A 26038-nucleotide genomic window follows, 5' to 3' on the forward strand; every position below is an offset into this window, starting at 1 on the left:
TTAGTGTTAAATTTGATATTAGTAAATGGTGGTCCCGTTCAAGACTGGCTCCAAACTGCTGGTGGTCCCACGAACCAGTGACAATTGTAAGTTAGGTGGTCCCACTGTCAATGACTATTATAAATTATTAGTAAATTAATTACCTGGCAAAACTAATAACGCAAATATTTTCTGCAAAAACAACCAACATGAGCTGAAGCATCTTGACACCAAAGGCACGTGGGGCCACGTCAAACGAGCGGGGCCACATGTCAGTGGTATACAAGGTTATCACGCTTGGGCTACGTAGCATCCTGCCGTTGCTTCAGCAGATACGAGCTATTCTGAATTCTTTCTGAAAGTACTCTATCTGAAACAGAAAATTAGCGTTACTAGCTGAAAAACTGGAAAAGGTTAGTGAGTAGTGACTGAAGTGACTATGAGCTGGAGTATTTGTTATCCTATCAATAATTTAGTTACCTAACTAACTGTTTGTTTTGTTTTGGAGTAATCATTGATATACAGATATCATTGGACTGCTTTTTTTTTTTTCAAATAGATAAGTTGCAGTTACCTCTGCTATGTAAAGCAAACAATTTATACATTGGGCCAAGGATCATCCTCATTTATCCTAAAAAAATACTAGTTGTTTTTAATCAGAATTATCGTTTGTCAAGATAATATATTATAAGCTAGTATTACTTTTGTATCTAAATTTGGGCTAGGGATTATCCTCAGCAATTTGATTATCATATTACTTGGTCGTCTTCTACACATGTAAAGCAAAATTTGAGAAACCATTGTATGGTTATGGCAAACCAGTAATTAGAAACCACGTTATTCAAAAGCATTACGCACGGTTAAAAAAACACAATCAAAGTGTGACAACGTAAACAGTCGTGTGTAGATAAAAATTGAAACACGGGTAGCACCGTAGCAGTTCTAGAGCTATAAATGAACTATAAATACTCTACTAAAAAAATATGATGCACATATAACAAAAACGGTTTCAAACTAAAACATACCGTGCACATTCATAGTTTAACTCTAATATACCGGACCCACCATTATACTGGTTTACAAGACATGCATTTTATATGATTTCTTACAGACTTTTTTTTATCATTTTACCATGTTTAAGTCAAATTCAAAAGCATTAATAAAAGGAGAAGAAAAAACCCACAGCTAAAGGCTATTAGATCAAGAGGAAGGATTTAAAAAACAGGAGCAATATATAAAGGGGAGGAGGTGGAGAAAGGGAGAGGAGGAAGAACAGCAGAAAGCAGGGAGCGGAAAGCCCACCACCTTCCTTGGATCCACAACCCAAACACCCCCACCCCCCACCCCACACACGCCACTCCACCCCCCTCCCCCTCCTCTTCTCTCCCACCCCTCCTCGCGTAGTAGTAGTAGTAGTATTAGTCTATTCGAGTCCTACCAGTAGCTAGCTAAGCAGCCGAGACGGTGGCGGTGGAGGAGGTGGTGGTGGTGGTAGTAGTAGTACGCCGGGGAGAGAGAGCCGTTGCTGCTGCTGTGAGGTGAGGGCGAGATCTAGGAGGGAGGCGTCCATGGGAGCTCGCTGCTCCAAGCTCTCCGTGTGCTGGTGGCCGCCGCACTTCAAGTCGCCGCTGCTTGGTATGGTGCTCTCGCTCTCGCATTGGGTTGGGTTTGGGGGGGGGGGGGGGGGGGGATTTGGTTGCTGGTTTCGGATGTGCGCGTGTTGATGATGGAGCGGGGTTGTTGCGGTGGCGGTCTCGGCGGTGGCGCCCTGCATTTGGGCCTGGTTTTGCTGCGTTTTTTCTGGGGATTTTTTTTTTTTGGGGGGGGGGGGGGAACTCGGTTTGCGTGTCTAATTCTCCTGCTTTGGTTTGCGGTCGTGGAGCTGTTGATCCTGCTGGAATTCGCTGTGAAATGGGTCTGATCCAGTGGGTGGTTTTTGTGTGAACGCTCATCAACGATCCCAATTTTTTTTTCACTCTCTCTCTCGCTCTAGCAACCTGTTGCTGATTTGATGTTTTTTTTTGTTTGTTTTTTTTTGTCGGTTGGGTTGACGAATTCGGTTGCTCTTGCGAGTGTTTGGAGTTGGTTGCGTTTGATTCAGTGGGGTAATCTCTTGGCGTCGAGAGCATTGCGACCTCTTCGCGAGAATCCGTGGTTGATTCCGACGCGCGCGTCGTGCTTTTTTGGTGCTGATCCGAGCTATCTGTGTGGTTTTGTTGACGTGCAGAGAATGGCGCTGCCGCGGACGACGGCAGCGGCGTGCCGGTGTTCGCCGAGTACAGCCTCGACGAGCTCCGGGTGGCGACCGACGGGTTCTCTCCCGAGCGCATCGTGTCGGAGCACGGCGAGAAGGCGCCCAACGTCGTCTACCGCGGCACCCTCTTCAGCACCGGCCGCACCGTGGCCATCAAGCGCTTCGGCCGCTCTGCCTGGCCCGACTCCCGCCAGTTCTTGGTTCGTGCAGCTTTGCTCCATCTGCATCAGTGCTTGCCTTGCCTTCGCCGCTTCGATTGAATGGCTCCGTTCTTGCGTGTGTGTGTGTGCAGGAGGAGGCGAGGGCTGTCGGGCAGCTGCGGAGTGTCCGGCTGGCCAACCTGATCGGCTGCTGCTGCGAGAATGGCGAGCGGCTGCTCGTCGCGGAGTTCATGCCGCACGAGACCTTGGCAAAGCATCTCTTCCACTGTATGTGTTTGGTGCTCACCTTTTTTTTCTTCTTGTTCTATACTAGCTGCAGCTACATATTGGGCTTCGGCAAATGTTGTTTCCGATTTGGTAGTACAAATGTAGGCATCAAAGATGATAAGATTGGGCCCCTTATTTAAGGATGGATGTGTTTTTGTCACCTGAATCTAATGTTGAATTGTTGCTTTCAGTTGGAGACGGTTGAAGTAATTCCTGCAACAAACTCTTTTTGCTGTTTCTTTTGTCTGGTCCTACATTTGTTCTTCTGGGTTAACTAGAAATTAATGCATTTATTCTTCTATAAATGCTTGTTATTAGTGTTCTGTTTGGAGTACTACACTAGTAGTTGGCATCAAGATGTTTTCATTATTTATTGCCTTTCTAGAATATATATCCAACTCAATTGCATCTAAGGTTCTTAGTATGGGTTATGGTAAATTGGAGAGCTTTTGCCTCCTGTTGCATTTAACGTTTTCAGTAGGAGTAGACACTTTGCATTTGGATTATCTACATTTTGCGCTCATGGTGGTTATCCTTGGCAGGGGAGACAAAGCCATTGAGCTGGGCAATGAGGGTACGAGCTGCATTCTATGTGGCTCAGGCATTGGAGTACTGCAGTAGCAAAGGGAGAGCTCTCTACCATGATCTGCATGCATACAGGGTTCTCTTTGATGTGGTGAGTCAGTACCTGTGCTACTTAGTAACTTCTTAGCTTGGGCTTCCAGTAATAAGGCATGTAATGTTTTGATGATAAATCATAGGATGGTAACCCCAGACTGTCGTGCTTCGGTCTGATGAAGAACAGCAGGGATGGGAAGAGCTATAGTACCAATTTGGCTTTCACGCCTCCTGAGTACCTTAAGACTGGTATGTGTTGTGCATACAAGCAAGTTTTTTTCTGTGAGTTATGCATTTCATGAATTTTATTTGTTAATGTTTGATCATGAAGTAAGGACTTGTAATATGAGCGTAATATGAGCTAACTCTTAGACACTTGTTGAGTATGTCCATGTTCTTTGCCTAGTTATTTTCCCCAGTGGGGTAAATCATTCTATGCAAATGTTATTGCTGGGTTTCCATTGTTTATTTTTAGCTATTCACACCTTGTTTATTTTTAGCTATGGTACCATGTTTATGAACCACAGACATTAGGCAACAACGTAAGCTGCACGGACTTGTTTTTCATGAAGGGATAGTATTTAGCATTCGACCTCTCTCATAGTGAAGCAACAGAATTCTGTGTTGCAAAATTTACCTCGTTTTCTTATGACTTTGTCCATCAAAGACACAGTCTCTATTTCTTTACTAACCACTACATTTTCTGCAGGCAGAGTAATTCCAGAGAGTGTGGTGTACAGTTTTGGTACTATCTTGCTTGATCTCCTAAGTGGAAAACATATCCCACCAAGCCATGTAAGTTATCTATCCTTCCTGGTTTTCTGCTTACCCAAGATAAGTATTCACTTTGCTTGGTTTTGCTGTAGGCGCTTGACCTTATAAGAGGAAAAAATTACCTGGTGTTGATGGACTCTTGCTTAGAAGGCCATGTCTCCAGCTCTGATGGAACTGAGTTGATACGATTAGCATCCCGTTGCTTGCAGTATGAAGGTCGTGACCGGCCAAACCTGAAATCGGTGGTGTCTGCTCTTGGAAACCTCCAGAAAGATGCTTCTGTAATGTTTCTTTCTCTTGCTACTTTCTAGACTAGTAACAGTATTGTGTAATATTGAAAAAGCTGCAGGAAAAAAACTCCACACAATCGTTTGATAACTATTTTGTCTTCTGTCAACGTGCTACCTTTGCTTTTCATTTGATATTATGTTAGCATAAATGGTTTTTTGAAGTATGCGCCAACTCATCTTTCTCCTTATTAATGTGTCGCGCCTGCCAGCTTAATATTTCTTACTCGATGTTTAATTGTCTGTGCAGGCTCCTTCACATGCTTTACTAGGAATACAACATGATAAGGAAAATACAGAGCGAATTTTGTTATCTGCTATAGCGAAAGTTTATGCCAGAGCAGACCTTGATGAGGTTCATGAGATGCTGGAGAATGATGGATATTGTGAGGATGAAAGAGCAACATTCGAGGTATTAACTTTTTGTCAGTTAAGCTTATCATAATGAAATATTCTTGTTGATACCATAGATCCTTCCCTAACTCATTGCTGCCATTTCCCTAAAAAGGAATAAACTGCTGGAACTTATTACTACATTATTGTCATCTTGGAATATTTCAATTGTGTAGATGAAACAAAATATGTTGAAAGCCCACACATTTTGTGGCATAGGATAGGAAGAAAGTAGATGGTCTATGTTGATGCCCATGCTCTTCGACCAATGAAACCTAATGGTTAGCTCATGTTTTAAGTGCCATTCTTTTGAGCTCGAGGCTAAACTTTTAACTAGTTTGACCATGCTTATTTTTATTGCTCTATAGGTCTGAAAGTACAATAGAACATTTATGTATCTTTTGAAGATATATTATACATCCAGCAGTTGACCTGTAATATATCCCATACAAAACTTAACTTCTCACCATGTTGGCTGGTCCAAGTTTTTTTAACGTGAAGGTTTTCCATGTTTTCGCACTGCTCCCGTTCATATCTGACCCATACCTTAAAAATTTGGTGTATATAACAGGTATCTTTCCATTCCTGGACTGGCCAACAAGTATCTGATAGTATTCTTGTCAAGAAACATGGAGACAGTGCTTTTCAATCCAAGGATTTTGCGACTGCAGTTGAGTGCTACTCAAGGGTATGTATTAGAGTATCAAATGTTGTCCATGAATCTAATTCACTTTCCTGTATCTATACTCTGTTTTCCAATTGCAGATGGATAGCCTCGCTGCTTGTACATTAACAATTACTTTTCCTCAAATTAAGATTATGGTTAAAAAAACTGTGTTCCTGATTGATTTTCAGGTTGCTAAGCTGTGTTTTTAAACATTTTGCAGTTCATTGACACTGGTGTAATGGTGTCTCCGACTATGCTGGCACGACGAAGTTTCGTATACATGGTGCTCGGCAAGCTGCAAGAAGGCCTTGCGGATGCAAAGAAAGCAGCAGACATATCTCCTGAGTGGCCTACTGCACACTACCTTCAAGGGATGGCATATCTCGCCATGGGAATGGAGCCTGAAGGGCATGAAGAACTCAAGCAAGGCGCCGCTTTGGAAGCTGAAAGGAATGCTAGATAGAGATGAACTGTATAGCCCTCAAACATGATGTGATGCCTCCTCTCTTCTGTACCTAGATCGCCTGTATTTTGGGTGTCCTCCAGTGCTTTGCCACCAATAGGGCTGTTTTTTGGTCTTCCCTAACTTGTATTGGTATTTCCAGTGGTTTTACAACTCCTAGGTTGGCTGTTATGACACCTCCAATATATTCATAAGTACAAAAAATGGGCAACTAGCATTCAAATAGCAAACCGTGGATGTGAGATTGTAAAGCTTTAATGTTATTTCGTCACAATTCATGTATATACACAACTTGCAGACTTTTCTGAGGCGTCAAGAGTTAAAGACTGTTGTGAGTAATCAGCCATTTTTCATGCGTGTTCCAGTGCAACTGTGCAAATACCCGATGTTCTTTTTTTGATTAGTAGAACACGTATAACGTATTCTTGATGCTATAGCACCGGTAAATAATCATTCTATGGCTTAATGCTATCATTATTTTAGCCAATTAATGGCTGAGAAAAGTAGGGGAGTCATATATGGTACCAATTTTCTTTAAAACAGGAGTTCAAACAGTATTAAACTAGATGGTTACCCGGGCGTTGATACAGAAGAATTATGTTATAGTATAGTAGATAGTAGATACAAGTTCTACAATTTTCTTTCTTACCTACTATACTATTTTTTCCATGTGTTAATATATTTTTATACCTTTATCAATTACTATTTTTTTCATGTGTTTATATATTTTTATACTTTTATCAATTACCCAAAGGTTAATGATTAGGCTGTATAGTGTGCCTTTTGGAGAAAGAGATGCAATTTACATTCTAGATAAATCATTCAAAAGCTAAAAACAATTAAGATGTGGCTTCATAAGTAGAGTGAATTAACATTAACTACACTTAGTATATATAGGATTATTTATCTGTTTGTAAGAAAATTTTCTTGCGATTTTTCCAGAAAACCACACATGGCTGCATTTGGATTGCAAAGACTTAACACTGGGTCCTCCAGTTCGCTTTAAACATGACTTAAACAAAGCAAAAGGTTAGAACAGTCCAGAATAAATTGTCTCAACGGACAGATATTCAGACAGGCAAGTATAACAAAAGAGAGCATCATTTCGCAGCAAAAATCGTCGTCTAGCTGTACCAAATTATTATAGGCATGTGGCCTGTTCATGATTCAGGGAGAAGGTACATCATTGGAAAGGAACATTGCAATTTCTTTTCGGGCAATCCATTAGTCGGTCACACTCACTCGTGCTGTGTACTTCTGGCAATCGGTAACATTCTAAAACCAATGTGGAGAAACATAGCGACAATGGTCTGGCCTAATGCTTCTACTGCTTCTCGCCTCACATCTGAGGCCGGTTACCGAGCATCTGACCTACCATATTAGTTACCTGAAAAAGATTTTAACCCAAAGTTAGACTTAGTGGTGTTGGTAATTTGGTACAAATGGAAATAAATTGATACAAATAGAGCAAAATTAACCCAACAGTCATTTCAAATGAATCGAGAAAATAGTATTCAGTGTTCAGACGAGGGGAAAACTCGAAATAGAAAAACATGTGCTCTGCATGGATTTCAACCACTGCCTATATGTCCAACTATACAAGGCGTGAAGATCTATGGAACTCATATTCAATGACATTTGTTCAAGGATGAACCCTATGATTTAGTAAGATGATCTAAATTCTCTGGATGGAGATCAGATGCACTAAAAAGATGACTTTCTTCACAACACAAAGTAGGAAAGACAGTCATGATACATATTCAGCATGTTACCACCAAGCTAACTATTGCTATAAAAACTCCAGACATCTGAATCAGCATCAAGCATGACAGCAAATATATAATTATCAGTTAACTTGCCTGCCAGTACTTCGAAACACATCGATCAATGCAACTGTTCTCACCCATATTGAGCTCAGCTTCTTTATACCTGTTGAAATAGAACAAATCCCAGGGGAAAATGCACAGTTAATTCAACAGATGATAGTTACTAGAGAACAAGACACATGATGAATAGAAATGCCCAATATTGGCCACCTTAGTTGAAATATATTGATATAGATATATTCTTTACCAGCAATATTTTAGTCTATCATCCCACAACCATGTATGAGAATGCTAATTGAAACCAAACAGAAGGATGAGAAAATAACAGCATGAAACGGATAACTCAGCTATGCGAAACTTAACCAGACGATATGTACCTTTTCTCAATGCACTTGTCAAAACAAGTCTGTGTAAGTCTGCATAAAGGAAAAGGACACAAAGGCGTCAAATTAGTGCCAAAAAGATGACCAGGAGTGATGTGGGCTACTGGGCCAATCGAAATTACCACTCAATAAGATACTTAAATACTAGAATCGCACAAAGCATCTCAGTACAAACAAGGGAGAACGTTGCTAAAATATACCTGGGCCTAAAAATATATTAACTACCTGCCCGCAGAAACTTAACATTGCTAATGCCAACCTAATTGATCACTTCTATTTATCACCGAAAATATTGGGTGCTAACAGATAGTATAGGAAGTACAACTTGCCAGTAACTACAGATATGCTATATATAAACCACGGAAGTTCTATATTACGCTGCCAGTACAAGGATGAAAACTAATAGCCCAGTGTTAACATCGTTGGCCAGATAATGATATCTCACTCTAGTTCTTAAAAAAAATAAAGATATCTCACTCTCACTGTAATTAGATTGACAGAAACTAAGTTTGTTTAATGCTTTACTTCTTGAAAGATTCGTGATATCAGAAGTCCCAGATAGTAGCAATTAGCAAAGCATACAAGGAGTGTATCACTCACCGGTTGAAAAGATCGACCCGGTACTCCATCTCCTTCTCCATCATCCCGAACATCTGCCCAGCCACAGAACCACGACTTCAATCGCACCACGAACTTTATATCGACAAAAAAAAAAGAAAAACAAAATGCAGAGGAAAGATGGACGCACACACACCTGCTCCTTCTCCAACTGGGTCGGCTCGGGTTTCGCCGCCATTATTGCTGCTCTTTGCTCCTCAACTGCAAAGCAGGAAACCTAAGGAACCCATACCCCCAAATTGCAGGCAAACGAACCGCTCGAGGAAGGAGAAGAGGAGTGAAGCTTACCCGGAAGGAGAAAAGGCCGGAGATCTCGCGATGCGGCGGTGGGAATTGAGATGCCGCGAAGAGCAGCGCGCCTCCAGAAGAGAAGAAGACCTGATGAACCCTTCCCCCAATTCTAGGGTTTTGTTCTCAAGCGGAGGAACCAAAACACCCACGTTTTTATGGGCCGCATCCTCATGGGCCTCACGGCCCGAATGATACTCACCGACAACTTGGGCCCACCTGTGAGCACCGGGTAATGTTTTTTAAGTTTTTTTCAGAAATCCAAACTCTTCTCGTGTCAAAAAAAAAAAAAAAAATCCAAACTCTTCTCTCTCGTCTCGTCGCGGAGGAGGCCATGAGCTTGGCTTATCCGCTCCTCCGCCTCCCATGCCGCTGCTCGCTGGCGGCGGCGGCGCCGCCGCCGCCGAGGGCGTCGCCTGGGCCTACTATATCGGTGTCTATGTCCGTGGATGGGGGTGAGGGGGAGCTGACGGGGAGGGAGAGGCGGAAGCAGCGGGGGGAGAGGCGGGAGCTGCGGGCGCGGGACTGGAAGGAGGAGGTGCAGGAGCGGCTCATCCACGAGCCGGCGCGGCGGCGGAAGAAGCCACCCAAGAGGACGTGGAGGGAGAACCTCAACCTCGACTTCCTCGCCGAGCACGGCCCGCAGTGGTGGCTCGTGCGCGTCTCCATGGCGCCCGGCACCGACTACGTCGACCTCCTCACCAAGGCGATCTCACGACGGTACCCGGAGCTCTCGTTCAAGGTCTCTCGTCTATCCTCTTCTCCTCTCAGAAGTTAACAAATTATTTGCTTCTGTGCAGCGGAAGCATTCCGCTGAACATTGTACATTCGAATTATATCTGCTTGTTGGTCTGTGCAATATGTTGTTAGATGTCAGATGTGCCAATTATATTAGATTATGAGCAACATTAGGACGCAAATTACTGGCATTGTTAGAAATGTTAGATTTAACATGAAAAATCTTATCGTTACACTATCATGTGTTGTAGGTGATTGGTCATAAGATGCCTGCTGAAATGCATATGATAAACTTAATCTGTTGGTAGTGAAAATTAGTCGTTTGTTATATCCATTTAACCTTTTCCGGTTCCTGTTAATGTAAAAATGTAGCTGTGGTTAGTTCGGTAACTTAGTACCCCCAATGTGCAGTGTTGTGCTACTGAATGGATTTATTTGCATGCCTTGCTTTCAGTACTGTATGTCTGACAAAATATTTGCAGATTTATAATCCATCCATCCAAGTCAAGAAGAGACTGAAAAATGGTTCAATCAGTACCAAATCAAAGCCTTTGCATCCCGGGTTGGTCTTTCTGTATTGCACCTTGAACAAGGAAGTTCATGACTTCATTAGGGACACTGAAGGTTGTTATGGTTTTATTGGAGCTACAGTTGGCTCTATGTGGGTATTCTTCATTTGATAGCTTCTGAATTCGCATTTATATTTTTTTAGATGTTCCTATTCTTGTTGAAATTAGCTTTGATTTTATGGCTGTTTTTTTTTTTTTTTGGAAAAACTACCTCAATATCTCATCCTGGATTTCTTTAGGTTAACTTGAAAGTTGAAATTTTAGGTTGCAGATATGTCAAAGCAAATATTACTTGCCATCTATAAGTTGAGAGTCATCCTTTAACCCCACAAGGTGACTGACATGCATCACACCATGTTTCCTCAAAACCATAAGCTACTTGGTTAGTTATTATCTGGATTTCATCAGAGTGAAAGTAGCAATCTTCGTTCAAAGGCAATAACTGACTGTAGTTGTAAAAGTGCAAATTATAGAAGATGGAAAGTCTAAGATCAGAATATAGCAAAGTACATTATCCATTTCCTTCTTTCTAAGATCATCTTTTCATTTGTGCCTACCTTCACGCTATATTTTTGTAATGCAGCAAAAGGCAGATTAAAAAGCCTAAACCTATTCCAGTTGAAGAAGTTGAATCGATTATTAGGGAAGAAAAGGAGGAGCAAGAGAGAGTTGACAGAGAGTTTGAAGAAATGGAAAATGGAGGAATTGTCGAGTCTTTCAACAAACCCGTTGAAGATTCTGAACTCATGCTAATGAATAAGATCAAGAGACAGTTTAAGAAACCAATCTCAAAAGGTGGCAGCAACCACAATGCTTTTACGCCTGGTGCTAGTGTTCATGTTCTATCTGGGCCTTTTGAAGGCTTCACTGGTTCACTCCTGGAAGTGAATCGCAAAAATAAGAAGGTTAGGCTGATGATAATTCCATCTAAGAACATCGCAAAAATCAGTGAATTAATTGTATGGTAATTTTCCATTACCTATTCTTCCAATATTGCTTGATTATCTAAGAACATGTTATATATGTACCTCCCACAGGCCACTCTTCAGTTGACACTTTTTGGGAAGGAGAGCTTTGTGGATCTAGATTTTGATCAAATTGAGGCAGTTGATACTTGATGGTGAAAAAAAGTATGATCACTGACCCAATGAATTCTGGTTTTCCTAGCAATAGCATTATGAACTAATACTTTCCAAGAATCATGGCTCCTGAGTAATGAGCATGCCTAAGCGTCTGCCATTCTGGTTGCATCAGGTGGTCAGGAAAGCAATAACTTAGGAAGTACTAGTAGTACTTCTATAGCAAGCAGGAAGTTAGCATACAAGTTAGATTTTCATATGTTTCATGTACGAATGGGCTGAGAAAGAAATGATTTACATGCACAGTATGTGATTTTATCATTTCTGTGACAGACTCCAGAGTCCCCAGGTTATAGGATAGAACTTATGTTCTATTATTGTGCTGCAATTATTCATGCAACCCAATCTAAGTAAATCAAGTTTAGTTACGATACTAACAATACATAAATTTACTGCTCTAGAAAATGTTAGGACATCTCCAATTTCCATCATATAGGACATTGCTTCTTGGCATAATATTTTGCCTTTTTTCTTAACAGCCATTCAAAAAGAATATTTTGATAACTGTTTAGCTCCCCCACACTATAGCCGCAGGAGAGGTTGTTTCTGATTTTATGGGTTTATATCCTCCTTCCATAAGTTTGTGTTTCTTGTCTGAGCAGAAGTCTTGTGGATCATTAGCTTTGATCAATACAGCTGAGGCCTGGAGGAAATAGCTAAGATTGAATCCATTTAACTTTGAGTAACTACCGTGACAAAACTGTTAGCATACGGGCTACCTCAAGAACTGACCTGTAAGTTTTCTTTTCACTAACAAGTATAGTATTTCATACTAGGCGACCGGGTTTTGACGTTTCCATTTCTGATGAAAGAATATTTATAATGTTTTACAGGAGTTACATGACCACATGAGGGCTAGATTTGTCGGACAAGGAAAGTCATGTAGAAAACAAGGTTCAAACTTTTTAGGTTGGTATTTTTAGATGCATAGGCTATTCATTTCAAAATTTTGGTTCGTACCTACATTTATCAATAAATTCAATAAAAGAAGAACAATTCTTTGCACAAGGGTTTTGTTCTTATGAGCATTTAGATCCCCAGTGTCACTTCACCATGTGTATTAGGCTATCTTCGTGTTCCACTTTGCTTCTTTCTTTGTTGATTCCTTAGCTACGAGATCACTTTGGAGAAAGACCCAATTCATCTTTTATTAAATTGTTTAGGCAAAAGCTTCTGAGAACAAAGGGATCTGCTTCTTCCCCTTTTCTTTTACTGTAGTTTCTGGAGATCTGTTTGCGAAAGACAAACTGTGCATTTCTTCACCTGAACAGCTCTATCATGCAACATGTTTTCATGCTTTTAAAAGGCACAATACCTTGATCTGAACAAGATACAAATTCATTCTTTTGATGAATATACATTGAGCAACATACTGTTCTTTCCTTGTGTACCATGCCTAATGTTTTTAAATTGCAGAAAATCTATCTAAACATAATGATGATGTTGATTCTTGGGCCATAACACAGATCTAGCCTGTCCTCTGCCCAGCAAGAATGATCTAGTAGCCTTCAACTTCTTCAATTAACAGACTAATAGCAACACATCATAAATGCCAATTAAGGATAGTACTTCTTTGATGTCATGTGACAACTACTACCACATCTTCTGAATGATAGAGTGCCTTCTTAATTATCCATCATACTCAAGCCCACATCTTGCGATGATCATACTGATAGTACACATGACCCAGCTAATACTCCAGTACCAACCCCTACTTTGACTAAATAATAGTAATAGTACAACATGATCATACACCCAATTCTCTTACCCATGGATTACTTCAGATAAGAGGTTGCTAAAATGCTAAATAGAACAGTAAGTAGACTAAATGGTTCATCCTTCATTTCTGGAGTAATCCAAGTCTATTACACATGTAATTAAGCAGCTACTACTACAACACTTGCTTCCACCAATCAACTACTCCAGCTAAGGAAGAGGCGATCCGTGCATTGCGTATCCTGTCACGGTCGGCCACCGCGCGGCACGAGGTAGACCCGGGCTCGCACCACGGCGCCATTGCCCAGCCGGAAGCCGGGCGCCACGGCGAACCCGACGACCATGCCGGCGGCGCCGCCGCCGCGCCCGCCGGCGACGCTCTCCATGTAATCCGGGTGGAACTCGGCGCCGCGGCCGGCCTCGAAGTGGCTGGGCGGCGTCTCGAGCGCGAACGCCAGCAGGTGCAGCATCCACACCGCCTTCGCGGCGCGCAGGAACTCCCCGTAGAATGGCGTCCGCGGGTGCGCGCCGCCCTCCACCGCCCTCCGGTGCTCGCCGTCGCCGAGGATGGCCTGCTCCACGCGCGGCGGGAGGAGCGCCGCGAACTTGCTCGCGGCGTAGCGGCCGAAGGGGCAGGTCGGGAGGAGGCCCAGGAGCTCGGCGGGCTCCATGCCCCGCATGTCGCGGAACTGCGTGTACCGCTCCCGCCGGAACGCGGCGGGGTCGAGCAGCGAGGAGAGGGAGCCGTCGAGGTAGAAGGATTCGTGCTCGAAGCCGACGAGGAGGACGCGGGTGACGTGCGCCTCGAGCGCGTGCTTGGCCAGCTGCGGCGAGGACACCGGGATCTTGGTGAGGGACCGGGTCGCCGCCGCGAGGTCAAGCCCCGCCGCGCGCATCAGCTGGAGGAGGTGTCCCGCGAACGCCCGGATCGCGGCGCGGGCCTGCTCGGCGCAGGCGGCGAACAGCTCCGCGGTCGGGGCGCCGCCGCCGCCGCCGGAGGCATTGTGCTTGGAGGGGTGGTGGCGTGAGTTGCGGCGGTTGCTCGCGACGGCGAGCTTCTCCTTGAGGCCATCGACCTCGGCCTGCTTGGCTTGGAGCTGGCGGCGGAGGTCGTCGAGCGCGGCCTCGTACGGCGCGACGGCCTCGCGGAGCGGCGGCGCGGTGGGGATGGGGCCGGGGATGTGCCCCCCCGTGGCGACGGAGCGGCGGAAGCGGTCGCGGAGCCGCGCGAGGTGGCGGAGCTTGGCGACGACGGCGGCGTCGGCGCTCCGCATCTTGTCGGGGTCCCAGGGGCAGTGTGCCCCCTGGAGGTCAGAGTACGCGCGGCGCACGCCGGAGACCGCGTCGAACACCTCCGCCATGAGCGTCTCCGCCTCCCTCGCCCGCTCAGCCCCACTCGCCGCCACCGCCGCCGCCGCTTTCACCTTCCTCTTCTCCTCCCAGATCTTCAGATTCTCCTCATCCTCCTCCTCCCCACCCTCACCACCATCCTCCCCCTCATCATCAGCCTCCGCCTCCGCCTCCGCCTCCTCGGAAGAAGAGGGAGTGCGCCGCCGCTCGCCACCGGCCCCCGAGATGGCGTCAGCGAAGGGGTCGTCGTCGTCGTCGTCGTCGAAGTCGGTGTCGCCGGAGTCGCTGACCGCGTAGCTGCCGGGGAGGCGGTTGGAGAGGCAGGAGGTGGCGACGCGGTGGATCAGATCGCCAATGGTGACAGCCTTGTTCGCCATTTCTTGATTGATGGGCAAACAGCCGCAGCAGCTGCGACTGTGCGAGACGAGACGAGTGACGAGGTGGGGCGTGTGTGAATTTAAGAGGAGGGGAGGCCAAGCCAAACACCCAAACAAAATGGGAGACAGATGCTCTGCGCAAACATGGAGGTCAGCCAGATGCAGACAAGGCAGTGAGCTGGGAAGCTCAGGCTCAATACTATTTAACCTCACCACCAATTCCCTCGGCTAAACAACCACCATTCAAACGATGCTAATGAGCCACTAATCTCCACTTTAAAACCAGCATTTTAGTACCAACACACATCAGCATAGGAGTAGTAGTGTACTCCCTCCGTTCCAAAAATAAATAAATAAATCTAGGACTAGATGTGACATATTCTAATACAACAAATCTAAACAGACGTATGTCTTTTTGTTGTACTAGACTGTGCCACTTTACTAGATTGATTTTTTATAGGACGGAGGGAATAGTGTGTTAGCAAGGGGCATTGCTTCGGTTTCCTTGATGCAAACTACTGCAGTAAATATGTAGGCTACACTGTAAGTTTGATCATATGTCTCCATGATCAAAGTGCGAGTCAACCGAAATTTTATGTTACGAGCTGTGATAATGTGGTATGACTTTCTTTTCTTTAGTGTTATGGTAGCCCGGATTATGCGGCTGAGCATGTGATCAATGCATTCATCTACCAGACGCCTGCTTGGTCTGGGCAAGTGGATAGCTTAACCTCTTTTGACCTTTCCAACCGTGAAAAGCACTTGTTGTAATGTACTAATCGAGACCATTTGCTCTGCGAAACATGCAGACCAGCCAGATGCGAATGAATGTAGGTTTTCACCCAGTATGGTGATGATGGGCACCGGCAGATAGAGCGCCGTACCAGCGAGGAAGGCCCCATAGATAAGGCGGAGCGTGATGAGACAATGGCGATAGCAACACCTAACGCCATAGGAGAAGAAATAGATGGAGAGAGGGGTTAAAGTACAAAAATAGATTTCCTGATATTTTCGTTAAAATCTTTCCTTAGTTCCAACTAATTTTTTGAATTCAAATCCAAATACGTTCAGATATTTTCCAAAAAAAAAGCACACTAGTAGAAAATATAAATGATGTGCTGAATCATCTCTTTCTTCGACGGCCCGCTTTTCCTCTCTCCTTTTTCGGCCCTAGCGAACCAGCTGGCTCAGCCCATCTCTCCTTTCCTTCACCGGCACGGCCCTAGCGTGGCCTTTCATCTGTTTTTCTTTTTCTGCACGGGCCACATGCTCACATCTGGGCTGGAGTAACACAGGATGAGAAGAGAAGAGCGCCGGCGCATGGTGTACTTGTTGCTCTCGCGGTCTCGCCTCTTGCGATTGGAGCGTCACAAACAGCACATCTCTGGATCGTCATCCATGCCAATCAGATGGCAGCACCAACGAGTAATAGATCCAATAGAATAATAAGAAGATGAGAGCCACGAACAACAAACAAAAAGAATCGGAGAGAAACAATAGTATTTGATATTTACCACCTCTACTATTATAAAAATTAAAGATGTTTTTGCCGGTATTTTGGTACGTCCTCCATGTTTAAGTCGGTTTTTAAGTTCATTTGCTTTTGAAAATATAGATCAGTGTTTGAGTCGGTTTTTAAGTTCGTTTGCTTTTGCGAATACAGAAGGAGTCGTATAAGAAATCTCTTTAAAAAAAACTCGCATGTTAATTTGAGATGATCGGACTCCTAATTACATCTCATGATTTTTCTAACAAGGTATATATCCAAGCGAATTTAAGACAGTGAATTTCACCATAACTAAACCATATAACAATAATAAGATTAAAATAACTTCACCCGTTGCAACGCACAGGTATTTTTTCTAGTCCAATAAAAAAGACAAGCTTTAAAATCCTTCACTAGTCGTTTAAATTAATAATAAAATAAAATAAAATAATAAAATAAATCCCTCCGGTCAGGCCGTGCATTAGGCGAATTGATTGTATCAAGTACTAATTGATAAAAGCTAATCTGATAACAATATAACCCTATTGCGTACAGTCCAATCGCCGCTCCATAAGTAAGAAGCCCCCATGATCGTCTCACTCGATGAAGATAGCATCCTCCAATGACGCAGGAAAGATATACCAGCTCGGTTCCGACTCTATCTCCAGAGTATGCGTGCTGATCCCCTACTCGAGGCATCAGTTATATATGTGCAACAGCTATAGCTAGACCAACCTGATTAGTAGAACGACAAAAATTAGAATTGAATAAACTCAGCTTGGTTGATTGATTATATATGTCTTTCTTAGATTGATTAATTATATATCAACCTCTGTACGGGAAAAACATCATAATCCGGAAAAAGAAATTAGGAATCAAGATACGTATACGTACGTAAAATCCTGGATACGGTAGATCACTGGGAGGCGTAGACGAAGGCTCCTGAGGGACGAGTTGGCAGAGCAAGAGCGAGGATCGAGGTTGAGACGGCACTCGTCCTTCGGTGAGGCAGAATTTATATATTGAGCACAAATATAGTTTTCGATTTTTCGAATTCAACTTGGAGTAGAAGAAAAGAGGACAAGTAGATAGGACACGTACCGATCTTTTGTTTTTGGAATCAGACTATCGCGGCGTTGCCCGGCACAACACCCACGCGATGCCGAGACTGTGCACGATCCCGGGTCCCGAACTACCCTGATTCCAGAAAGAAAAGAAAAATCTGGCATTACTGCTGCAACGATTTGTTGTTCCATATTATGAGATCTTTGCAGTTGTTTTAATCTGAAAAATACAAGTTTGAAAATCACAACGAGCTATCTAAATCGTTGATGATTTTCGGAGCCACCGTGCGAAACGGCATATTTGTAAGTGAAAAATAATTTGTAAATAAAATTTTTATATACGTGTTTTTAACGATCTAAAAGAAAACACTGAAAAATAAAATCTGAAAAAAAAAACCTCAAAATCAACTTTAAATCTAAAGTTAAAAATTTAAATTTGGTTGATAAACATAAACGTCTAAACGAAAAGATGAGTCCCATTGATGCTACAGCGAGTCCACGTCACCCTCGTCTGCCTGCCCCGCTGGCGTTCGATCCGACATGCGGGCAACACATGTAAGCAAGCACGCCATCCATCCCATCCTGAACCCACTCGTCAGCGAGCGCTGAGACGATCTGACCCGCAGTTTCACAGAAAACCCCTCGTCTCTTTCGCCATTTCGGATTCCCCACCCGACGAGTCTCCGACCACTTCCCACACCGGCGCCTCCACGCCGAGATCTCCTTCCCTCTCCACCGCCGGCGACCGCCGCGGCGCGGCGAGGCCCTCGGGGTCTAGGTTTTTGTACTCAGATGCGTCCCCTCCTCGCCTTCGCGGCGGTATGCGCCCTTCTCGTGGCTGCCGCAGCGCCGGCGGCCGCGGAGGAGGAGAAGGCGAACAAGTTCCGGCAGCGCGAGGCCACCGACGACATGCTTGGATACCCCCACCTGTGAGTCACCGCTTGCCTCTCTCCTTCACATGGATTCTCCTGTCGCTTTCGATTTGGAACTGAACTGCTGCTAGATCCTTGGGACTGGAAGCGATCTTAGATGGTTGGTTGTTTTCTGTGGCTCCTCGTAATTTCTTAGTAGTTAACGACCTTAATCACCTTATTATTTCTGTAGGAGTGTTCAATTTATGCTCAGAATGACACGATGTGCAGAATCTGTTAAAACCTCTACACTTTTTTTTTTTGCATTGGAAAATACTTCTACTTCATTCGAGCATTGATGTATCAGGGATTACACAAAGCAATTAACTCATTTTATGGAATAGTTAATTTGAATATGGAAATGGTGATTTCGTCCTTCTTTTCATTTAGGTCACCCAATCTAGTGTTTCATAATCTGGATTTGTTTCAACTGTTATGCAGGCTAGTGTTTCATAATCTGGATTTGTTTCAACTGTCATGCAGGCTAATGTCACAAAAAAGAAGAATATATGCAATTTCTAGAGTGTGAAGATTTACTCTTCTTTTTAAAAAACTTGGATCGCTTAATTTTTGTTCCATTTAATGGGCACATATGATACATGTGGTGATTGATACCCTGCATTAAGTAATAGGCCTTATTGGGATTAGCGTATTTGTGACCAACCATACTATGCCTGGCAGATTTGTTCATTCAGTTGATTCTGTGTAGTGTGAAATTATTATTATATTCTCTTGTATCTTAAAAGAATTAGTACTCACTGATCCCCTCCACCACCCACATACAATAAAATCTACATTTATAATTGGTTCTGTAGGTAAAAATGGATGTAAAATCTGTACATCGCTTGAGGTTTCTAGATCAGTTATTGTAGTTCTGTTGTTTTTGCGAGTGCTGTAAAAGCGCAAACAGCTCTTCAGATGTGTTCCCTTCAGAGTTAATCTTAGTGTCCTTTGAAATAGATTTGATCATATATCCTCTCTTTAGATAAAAAAAAAGAGTTTTAAACCTCCTGTGCCACTGACATATAGGGTCATCTAAGGTCACTGACATGTAGACTGAAGGGTAAATCCTCAATTTCAATCTAAAAGCAGGTATATGATCAATCATTACTTGAATCTTTGATACCATTTCACTGTCAACCTGAATTTCATTGGCGTGCTAATTCTTAAAATATCTGCACAAATATATATAATATATTAGTCAGCCATACAGGGGGCAAAAAAGCATTCCTGTTAAATATAAATTCTTATTGATGTTTTCATCTGCAAAAAGGATTAAGAGATTAAGAGTAAGATTGGCTGTTACAACATGTGGATCATCAAATTGTTATACTGTAGTATTGTAGTTTCTCAGAGAAAAATCACAGCCTAAAGCATAATGCATTTATCCATACCACTAATTTCAACTGAGCACCTGCAAAATGCCACAACTTATGGAGCAAGTTTATTAATTCAGTTAGCTACCATGATCCCCGTGTTTTCAATTTGTTCAGGGGGACATATGAAAGATTTTACTATTGTGGACACTACATCTTTGAAAGTTACCTAGACAAATAATGTTGATCATCTGTACGGATAGATGCATTCATCGATGTAATAACTATATATTCTCCGCAGTGATGAAGATGCTTTATTGAAGACCAAGTGTCCAAAACATGTAGAGCTGAGATGGCAGACTGAAGTTAGTTCCAGCATTTATGCAACTCCGTTGATCGCTGATATCAACAGGTAAAATATCCTGGGAAATGATTTGGCTTTTTTTTGGCTTTAGGACATGTTAATCTTTGTCAGATATCCTTCTCATTATCTTCTTCTATTTGACTTCATGTTTCCATCATTATTTGCTTGTATAAAGATAAATCTATTGTTCTATGCTCTGGAACAGCATCCACTTCTGAATAAACCTTCTGTTAGTTACTATAGATTATGTTCAAAATCAAATAAGTACATCATTGCCATAAACTGAATTTTTTTTCCTCTGTATGATTTTGTGCTTCAAACTATGGACACTGTGAAATATCATATGCATGTTTACTTTGGATTTTTAAACGTGGATGACTTTTTTCTAGTTATTGTCTTAATTTCTTCTTTAGTCTGCTCTGGGCACACTTTAATGATAATCTTTTGGTGTATTAGCGATGGAAAGTTGGAAGTAGTGGTGCCATCATTTGTTCATTACCTGGAAGTTCTTGAAGGCTCTGATGGGGACAAATTGCCAGGTGTGTGGTTTCACATTACCGATTAGCATGTTATAGTGGTCATCATTAGCTCTTTTCTATAAATTCTGGAAAACCATCAATTGAATGAATAGGTCTAAGATGTTCTACCTCATTTTAAAGGTCCTGAAAGTTTGTGCTATAATTAACAAAAGAATTGGTTTAATGTTGTTTATTTATTAATATATATTGTTGTGAAATTGATTCCAGGATGGCCTGCATTTCACCAGTCAAATGTTCATTCAAGTCCACTTCTATATGATATTGACAAGGACGGGACACGGGAAATAGTTTTGGCAACTTACAATGGTGTAGTGAATTTCTTCAGGTAAGGAACTTGGTGTATATCTTCTTATGTTTTCACTGAACATGTAAAATTATTTGTTGAGTTTGTTTGACATGGTAATTTATTTGTTTGTTATGTAGGGTATCAGGTTATATGATGATGGACAAGCTAGAAGTACCTCGTAGGAAGGTATACAAAGACTGGTATGTTGGGCTGAATCCAGATCCCGTTGACCGCTCCCATCCAGATGTTCATGACAGCTCAATTGCAAAGAAAGCTGCTTCTGAAGAATCTCACCCAAATATTCAGGACAAGCCAGTTGTGAATGAATCTTCTAAGGAATCCCAGTCACGTAAGTTATCTTATAAGCTATAATCACACTATTCACTGGTCAATCATAAGAATCCCTTCTTTTCATCTGTTGCTTTAGTAGTTTGGCTGCAATGCTTATTCTCTAGTCACTAGTATTTTACAGGCTCTACCTTGAAAGTCTGTGGCTCTGCGCGCTGTTTAGGTTAAATGGTACTTTAGGATCATTAGTTCAATATTGATGTTTGTTGAACATATTTGTAGGCTGTCCTTAGATATATAGATAATACAGTGGAGCCTGGATATTATAACTAGATTATGTGATGTTACCAACCAGAGGATGGAAAATGCTCTAAAGAGAGTGGTGCATGCACGTAGTAACGATTATGCTACTCCAGTACTCTGATTTTAGTAACAGAGAATCCACACTCCGTGTGTAGTCTATAAGATCATTTACAAGAGATGCATTATAGTTTTATTTGTTTATCACTGTAGGGAGCACAAATGACTCAACAACACAAGGAGTTGATTCCATGAAACATGCGTCTAAGGAAGAGCCAGTTGAAAGTAAACCTAATTCTACCCGAGGACAGGAGAATATGGATGTGTTAAACAATCTAAACAGCACAGATGCTGGGAACAACTCTAGTTTAAGTTCTACAACAGAGAATGCATCACATGTTCAGAGAAGGTTGCTTCAAACAGATGAGAAAAGTAATCAAGCAGGAAGCTCAGAAACTGATGCAAGTGATACCGGAACAGCAAAAACAGCTACTGTTGAAAATAGCGAGCCTCTAGAGGCTGATGCTGATGCATCATTTAATTTGTTTCGGGATGTAGAAGATCTGCCTGATGAGTACAATTACGATTATGATGACTACGTTGATGAAACCATGTGGGGAGACGAGGACTGGAAAGAACAACAACATGAAAAGGCAGAAGATTATGTGAGCATAGATGCTCACATCTTGTCCACCCCAGTGAGTGTACCTTCTGTTTCGTTTTGGCTATTTCTGCTTGTTCATTCTATAAATATTCATGAATTATTTTCCACTACAGGTGATTGCAGATATTGACAGAGATGGCATACAAGAAATGGTGATTGCTGTATCTTACTTCTTTGACCACGAGTAAGGCTGCTTTCTCTGCTACAAGTGCATTTTGATAACATAACAAAATATACTGGTTATTTATGTTATCATGTGATGACATTTGTTGTTATGTAGTTTAGGTTACTTTTTTAAAACCAGAATCCTTTTATTCTCCCTGATTTTGGGTCGGTTGGTATGTGGTGGTGCTTTATGACAGTTTTCACTTCTCAGTTAGGTTCCAACAATGTATCAAAATATGCCGACCTAAGGTGTTTGCTTGTAATTTCCCTTCTGTCTATTGGTTATGATTGAAATACTCTCTCAATGCAAAACTTGTGACCATAATATGACTTAATGATTTCTTGCCTAATTCCTGTGTTGTTGTGTTGGTGTTTCAGACAGTCACTAGTAACTTGTCTTTTACTGACAGGTATTATGATAAACCAGAACATCTAAAGGAGTTAGGAGGGATTGACATTGGCAAATATATTGCAAGCAGTATAGTTGTTTTTAACCTTGACACAAGACAAGTCAAATGGACTGCAGAACTTGATTTGAGTACAGATAGTGGAAATTTTACTGCCCATGCATATTCTTCGCCGACCGTGGTTGATTTGGATGGTGATGGAAATTTGGATATTCTTGTTGGAACTTCCTTTGGCTTGTTTTATGTTATCGATCATCGTGGTAAATTCTTAACCTCATAATATCAATTCTGAATCCATAAACAGCTTTAAGCTGACTTATTGTTTTCTATGCTGTGTATATCTAGCTCCCGTAGCATAAAGTTTTTTTTTTCTAGAACAACAGAATATGTTAGTGTAGAAGTAACAGTATGTTTCAGCATGCTTTTCTTTGCTTTGTTTGGACAATAAGGACATGTTCACTGAAAATCCTCACAAATACAATAAAATCTCACTTTCAGTTCTGTTGCTTTCATCAATATGTTTCAGCATGCTTCTCTTTGCTTCGTTTGGATAATTAGGACATGTTCACTGAAAATCCTCACAAATACAATATATTCTCACCATAAGTGCTGTTGATTTTATCAATCTAGGTAAGGTTAGGAACAAGTTCCCACTTGAGATGGCGGAGATTCATGCACCAGTCATTGCAGCGGATATCAATGATGATGGGAAAATCGAGATGGTCACTGCTGATGTCCATGGCAATGTAGCAGCATGGACTGCAGAGGGAGAAGAAATCTGGGAGGTTCATCTTAAGAGTCTTATCCCACAGGCAAGTTCAAACCCGTTTCTTTTGTGGGTTCTAACTGATTGTGTATATATTTTTGGTTGTCTATCTATATCTAAACATACCCTTACCTTTGGCAGTCTATGGACTGCAAATTGCTACATGTCCTGAAGCTGCTTGCTTGTTTAGCTCGGTAGAATACTATGGAATCTTTCTTGTCAGATTGTCACAATTTATTTCCATCTTGTTCTATTACCTTTTTACCGAGTCAGAAATCAGAATATCATAACTTGGTTTAGTATTACTGTATGCTTTCACTGTCTTCACTGGTGCATTCAGTTTTATTTGGGCTATGCTTTTCATACCCTCTGATTTGCCATTGTCATATGATGACAGCGCCCTACTGTTGGTGATGTTAATGGAGATGGTCGCACTGAAGTTGTGGTCCCAACCGTGTCAGGAAACATATATGTTCTTAGTGGAAAGGATGGCTCAAAAATTCAGCCTTTCCCATATAGAACGCATGGAAGGATCATGAGTCCTGTTCTATTGCTTGACATGAGCAAACATGATGAAAAGTCTAAAGGCCTCACCCTTGCTACTACATCCTTTGATGGTTACTTGTATTTGATTGAGGGCTCAAGTGGCTGTGCAGATGTTGTTGACATTGGAGAGACCTCGTATGACATTTCTTGTCTGCTTTGCAATTCTGTACTCTGTACAATTTCTGGATTCAACAAAGTGGCTCACTTCTTTGCATATTGACAGGTACAGTATGGTTTTGGCTGATAATGTTGATGGTGGAGATGACCTCGATCTTATTGTTACTACCATGAATGGCAATGTCTTCTGCTTCTCCACTCCCTCTCCGCACCATCCACTTAAGGTACATAGCATGTTTTTTTATGTCAATAATTTAGAGTAAATTACACAAAACCATAGGTATTGTGTCCAAGTTACACAAAACCACAGGAGTTTTGGCACGTGGCATAGAACCCCTATTGTTATGTTACCAATGTTTCAGAAAACCACACAATTGCCAAATTTTTCTTAAATTTGACATGTGGGATGAAACTTTTATATGCTCATAGAACCATGGTGGATGAAAGAACTCATAATCCCACGTCAGATTTGGGTCAAATTGGTCAATTGCATGGTTTTGTGAAACACTAACACCATAATACCCATGGTTACGTGCCACGTGTCAAAACCCACGTGATTTTGTGCATACTCATAATTTAACTCAAGTCAGTAGATTTTTTTGTGAATCCTCCGTAACTTATATTTAATCTGGTTTGGCTGAGAGTTGCATATTTCCTTTAAACCTTATATTTTTTATGGATGTTGAAACAAGATAGTGGAAGTACTGCTGACAATAGGATAACAAAATCACGTGATTTTGTGCAATTTACTCATAATTTAACTCAAGTCAGTAGATTTTTTGGTGAATCCTCCGTAACTTATGTTTAATCTGGTTTGGCTGAGAGTTGCATATTTCCTTTAAACCTTCTATTTTTTCATGGATGTTTAAACAAGATAGTGGAAGTACTGCTGACAGTAGGATAACAATATAATTCCTTCCAATTTAATGGTAGGAATGGAGATCATCAAACCAGGGAAGAAACAATGCTGCATATCGTTACAACCGTGAAGGTATTTATGTTAAACACGGTTCCAGAACATTCCGTGACGAAGAGGGCAAGCATTTCTGGGTAGAGTTTGAGATTGTGGACAAGTACAGGGTTCCTTATGGGAACCAAGCTCCTTATAACGTGACGGTACATTCTGTCAACCCAATGGCTTGTCTGATGGATATTCCAAATATTTTTATTTAACTTCCAACTACCCTCGCTTACCATTGGATTTCAGGTTACTCTACTTGTCCCTGGGAATTATCAAGGAGAAAGGCGCATTGTGGTTAATGCAGCTTATAATGAACCAGGCAAGCAGCGGATGAAGCTTCCCACAGTTCCTGTGAGAACCACAGGAACTGTGCTTGTGGAAATGGTTGACAAAAACGGGTTCTACTTCTCTGACGAGTTCTCGCTCACCTTCCACATGCATTATTACAAGCTTCTGAAATGGCTCGTGCTTCTTCCAATGCTTGGGATGTTTAGCGTTCTTGTCATCCTGCGGCCACAAGAAGGCGCTCCGTTGCCATCATTTTCAAGGAATATTGATTAGTGATTTGCACAGTGAAACGTCAGGTCCTCATAGAAGCAGATAAGCAGAACAAGATATTAGCAGGATATCCAATCACCCATGAAGGAGCTTGTCCACATCATACTGCATCGGGGAGCTCAATCTGCACAGAAAAAACCCCTCACGATGCTGCATCCCATCAGTTAGCTAGTTCGGGAAGTACAGCTTTTAGTCATGCAAAAAGAATTTTGTCACACTTGAGATTGTTTTCTAACTTATGATATTTACACAAGGAACTGGCAGCTGTCTGGTCCTGGTTTAACATCTTGAGAATTTTAGCCCCAGATATGCTATCAATCTTTCTTGCACCATCATCCTGACTCCTGGAAGATGCTATGCTCTACTGCTATGTACTACTCCCTTCATTCCATTTTAAGTGCAGCTTTGGGTTTCATTGTTCTATTTTAAATGC

At 42.1% G+C, this 26038-nt stretch overlaps 5 protein-coding genes across 7 annotated transcripts; 3 read left to right on the plus strand and 2 right to left on the minus strand.

The window, feature by feature from the left end:
* The first annotated feature begins 1333 nt into the window (after nt 1-1333).
* On the plus strand, nt 1334-6209 carry LOC127767122 (serine/threonine-protein kinase BSK5-like). Its single transcript, XM_052292350.1, has 10 exons — nt 1334-1614; nt 2207-2433; nt 2526-2661; nt 3204-3337; nt 3423-3528; nt 3989-4074; nt 4146-4334; nt 4591-4752; nt 5305-5421; nt 5621-6209. Exons 1-10 carry the CDS (start codon nt 1548-1550, stop codon nt 5861-5863), a joined length of 1467 nt encoding a protein of 488 aa, XP_052148310.1. The 5' UTR covers nt 1334-1547; the 3' UTR covers nt 5864-6209.
* A 757-nt stretch (nt 6210-6966) lies between these two features.
* On the minus strand, nt 6967-9100 carry LOC127767123 (mitochondrial import inner membrane translocase subunit TIM10-like). Its single transcript, XM_052292351.1, has 6 exons — nt 8979-9100; nt 8827-8891; nt 8673-8725; nt 8067-8105; nt 7723-7792; nt 6967-7250 (listed from the first exon to the last, which is right to left on the minus strand). The coding sequence occupies exons 2-6, from the start codon at nt 8866-8868 to the stop codon at nt 7203-7205; spliced, it is 252 nt and encodes an 83-aa protein (XP_052148311.1). The 5' UTR covers nt 8869-8891; nt 8979-9100; the 3' UTR covers nt 6967-7202.
* A 166-nt stretch (nt 9101-9266) lies between these two features.
* On the plus strand, nt 9267-12687 carry LOC127767564 (uncharacterized). 3 transcript variants are annotated; one of them, XR_008016485.1, is made up of 6 exons: nt 9267-9720; nt 10199-10377; nt 10869-11190; nt 11323-11415; nt 12027-12158; nt 12258-12687. XR_008016485.1 is itself a non-coding variant. In XM_052292940.1 (5 exons), the coding sequence occupies exons 1-4, from the start codon at nt 9313-9315 to the stop codon at nt 11401-11403; spliced, it is 990 nt and encodes a 329-aa protein (XP_052148900.1). In that variant the 5' UTR covers nt 9267-9312; the 3' UTR covers nt 11404-11415; nt 11904-11975. The 3 variants fall into 3 exon arrangements, 2 of the variants coding, with proteins under 2 accessions (XP_052148900.1, XP_052148899.1); XM_052292940.1 differs by lacking the exons at nt 12027-12158; nt 12258-12687 and adding an exon at nt 11904-11975; XM_052292939.1 differs by lacking the exons at nt 12027-12158; nt 12258-12687 and having other exon boundaries at nt 11323-11897.
* Nucleotides 12688-12975: 288 nt separating this feature from the next.
* LOC127767563 (protein GRAVITROPIC IN THE LIGHT 1) lies at nt 12976-15019 on the minus strand. Its single transcript, XM_052292937.1, has one exon. The coding sequence runs from the start codon at nt 14865-14867 to the stop codon at nt 13386-13388; it is 1482 nt and encodes a 493-aa protein (XP_052148897.1). The 5' UTR covers nt 14868-15019; the 3' UTR covers nt 12976-13385.
* Nucleotides 15020-18041: 3022 nt separating this feature from the next.
* On the plus strand, nt 18042-26028 carry LOC127766236 (protein DEFECTIVE IN EXINE FORMATION 1). The gene is made up of 13 exons (XM_052291323.1): nt 18042-18346; nt 19946-20056; nt 20465-20547; nt 20755-20872; nt 20971-21182; nt 21635-22119; nt 22199-22269; nt 22661-22917; nt 23288-23469; nt 23821-24104; nt 24193-24310; nt 25020-25202; nt 25294-26028. The coding sequence occupies exons 1-13, from the start codon at nt 18210-18212 to the stop codon at nt 25606-25608; spliced, it is 2556 nt and encodes an 851-aa protein (XP_052147283.1). The 5' UTR covers nt 18042-18209; the 3' UTR covers nt 25609-26028.
* The last annotated feature ends 10 nt before the right edge of the window (nt 26029-26038 follow it).

The sequence above is a fragment of the Oryza glaberrima genome, chromosome 3 (genome assembly GCF_000147395.1).
Source record: "Oryza glaberrima chromosome 3, OglaRS2, whole genome shotgun sequence".
NCBI lineage: Eukaryota > Viridiplantae > Streptophyta > Magnoliopsida > Poales > Poaceae > Oryza > Oryza glaberrima.

Excerpts from the sequence above, each read along its gene's own strand:
- LOC127767563 (XM_052292937.1), bottom strand. The coding sequence starts at position 14,867 with ATGGCGAACAAGGCTGTCACCATTGGCGATCTGATCCACCGCGTCGCC.
- LOC127767122 (XM_052292350.1), top strand. The coding sequence starts at position 1,548 with ATGGGAGCTCGCTGCTCCAAGCTCTCCGTGTGCTGGTGGCCGCCGCAC. Across the intron at positions 1,615-2,206 it reads CTTCAAGTCGCCGCTGCTTG|AGAATGGCGCTGCCGCGGAC; the intron begins GTATGGTGCTCT and ends GTTGACGTGCAG. Across the intron at positions 2,434-2,525 it reads CCGACTCCCGCCAGTTCTTG|GAGGAGGCGAGGGCTGTCGG; the intron begins GTTCGTGCAGCT and ends GTGTGTGTGCAG.
- LOC127767564 (XM_052292940.1), top strand. The coding sequence starts at position 9,313 with ATGAGCTTGGCTTATCCGCTCCTCCGCCTCCCATGCCGCTGCTCGCTG. Across the intron at positions 9,721-10,198 it reads ACCCGGAGCTCTCGTTCAAG|ATTTATAATCCATCCATCCA; the intron begins GTCTCTCGTCTA and ends AAATATTTGCAG. Across the intron at positions 11,191-11,322 it reads TGAATCGCAAAAATAAGAAG|GCCACTCTTCAGTTGACACT; the intron begins GTTAGGCTGATG and ends TACCTCCCACAG.
- LOC127767123 (XM_052292351.1), bottom strand. The coding sequence starts at position 8,868 with ATGGCGGCGAAACCCGAGCCGACCCAGTTGGAGAAGGAGCAG. Across the intron at positions 7,793-8,066 it reads GACAAGTGCATTGAGAAAAG|GTATAAAGAAGCTGAGCTCA; the intron begins GTACATATCGTC and ends CTATTTCAACAG. Across the intron at positions 7,251-7,722 it reads GTGTTTCGAAGTACTGGCAG|GTAACTAATATGGTAGGTCA; the intron begins GCAAGTTAACTG and ends AATCTTTTTCAG.
- LOC127766236 (XM_052291323.1), top strand. The coding sequence starts at position 18,210 with ATGCGTCCCCTCCTCGCCTTCGCGGCGGTATGCGCCCTTCTCGTGGCT. Across the intron at positions 20,873-20,970 it reads GGTGTAGTGAATTTCTTCAG|GGTATCAGGTTATATGATGA; the intron begins GTAAGGAACTTG and ends TTTGTTATGTAG. Across the intron at positions 23,470-23,820 it reads TTAAGAGTCTTATCCCACAG|CGCCCTACTGTTGGTGATGT; the intron begins GCAAGTTCAAAC and ends ATATGATGACAG.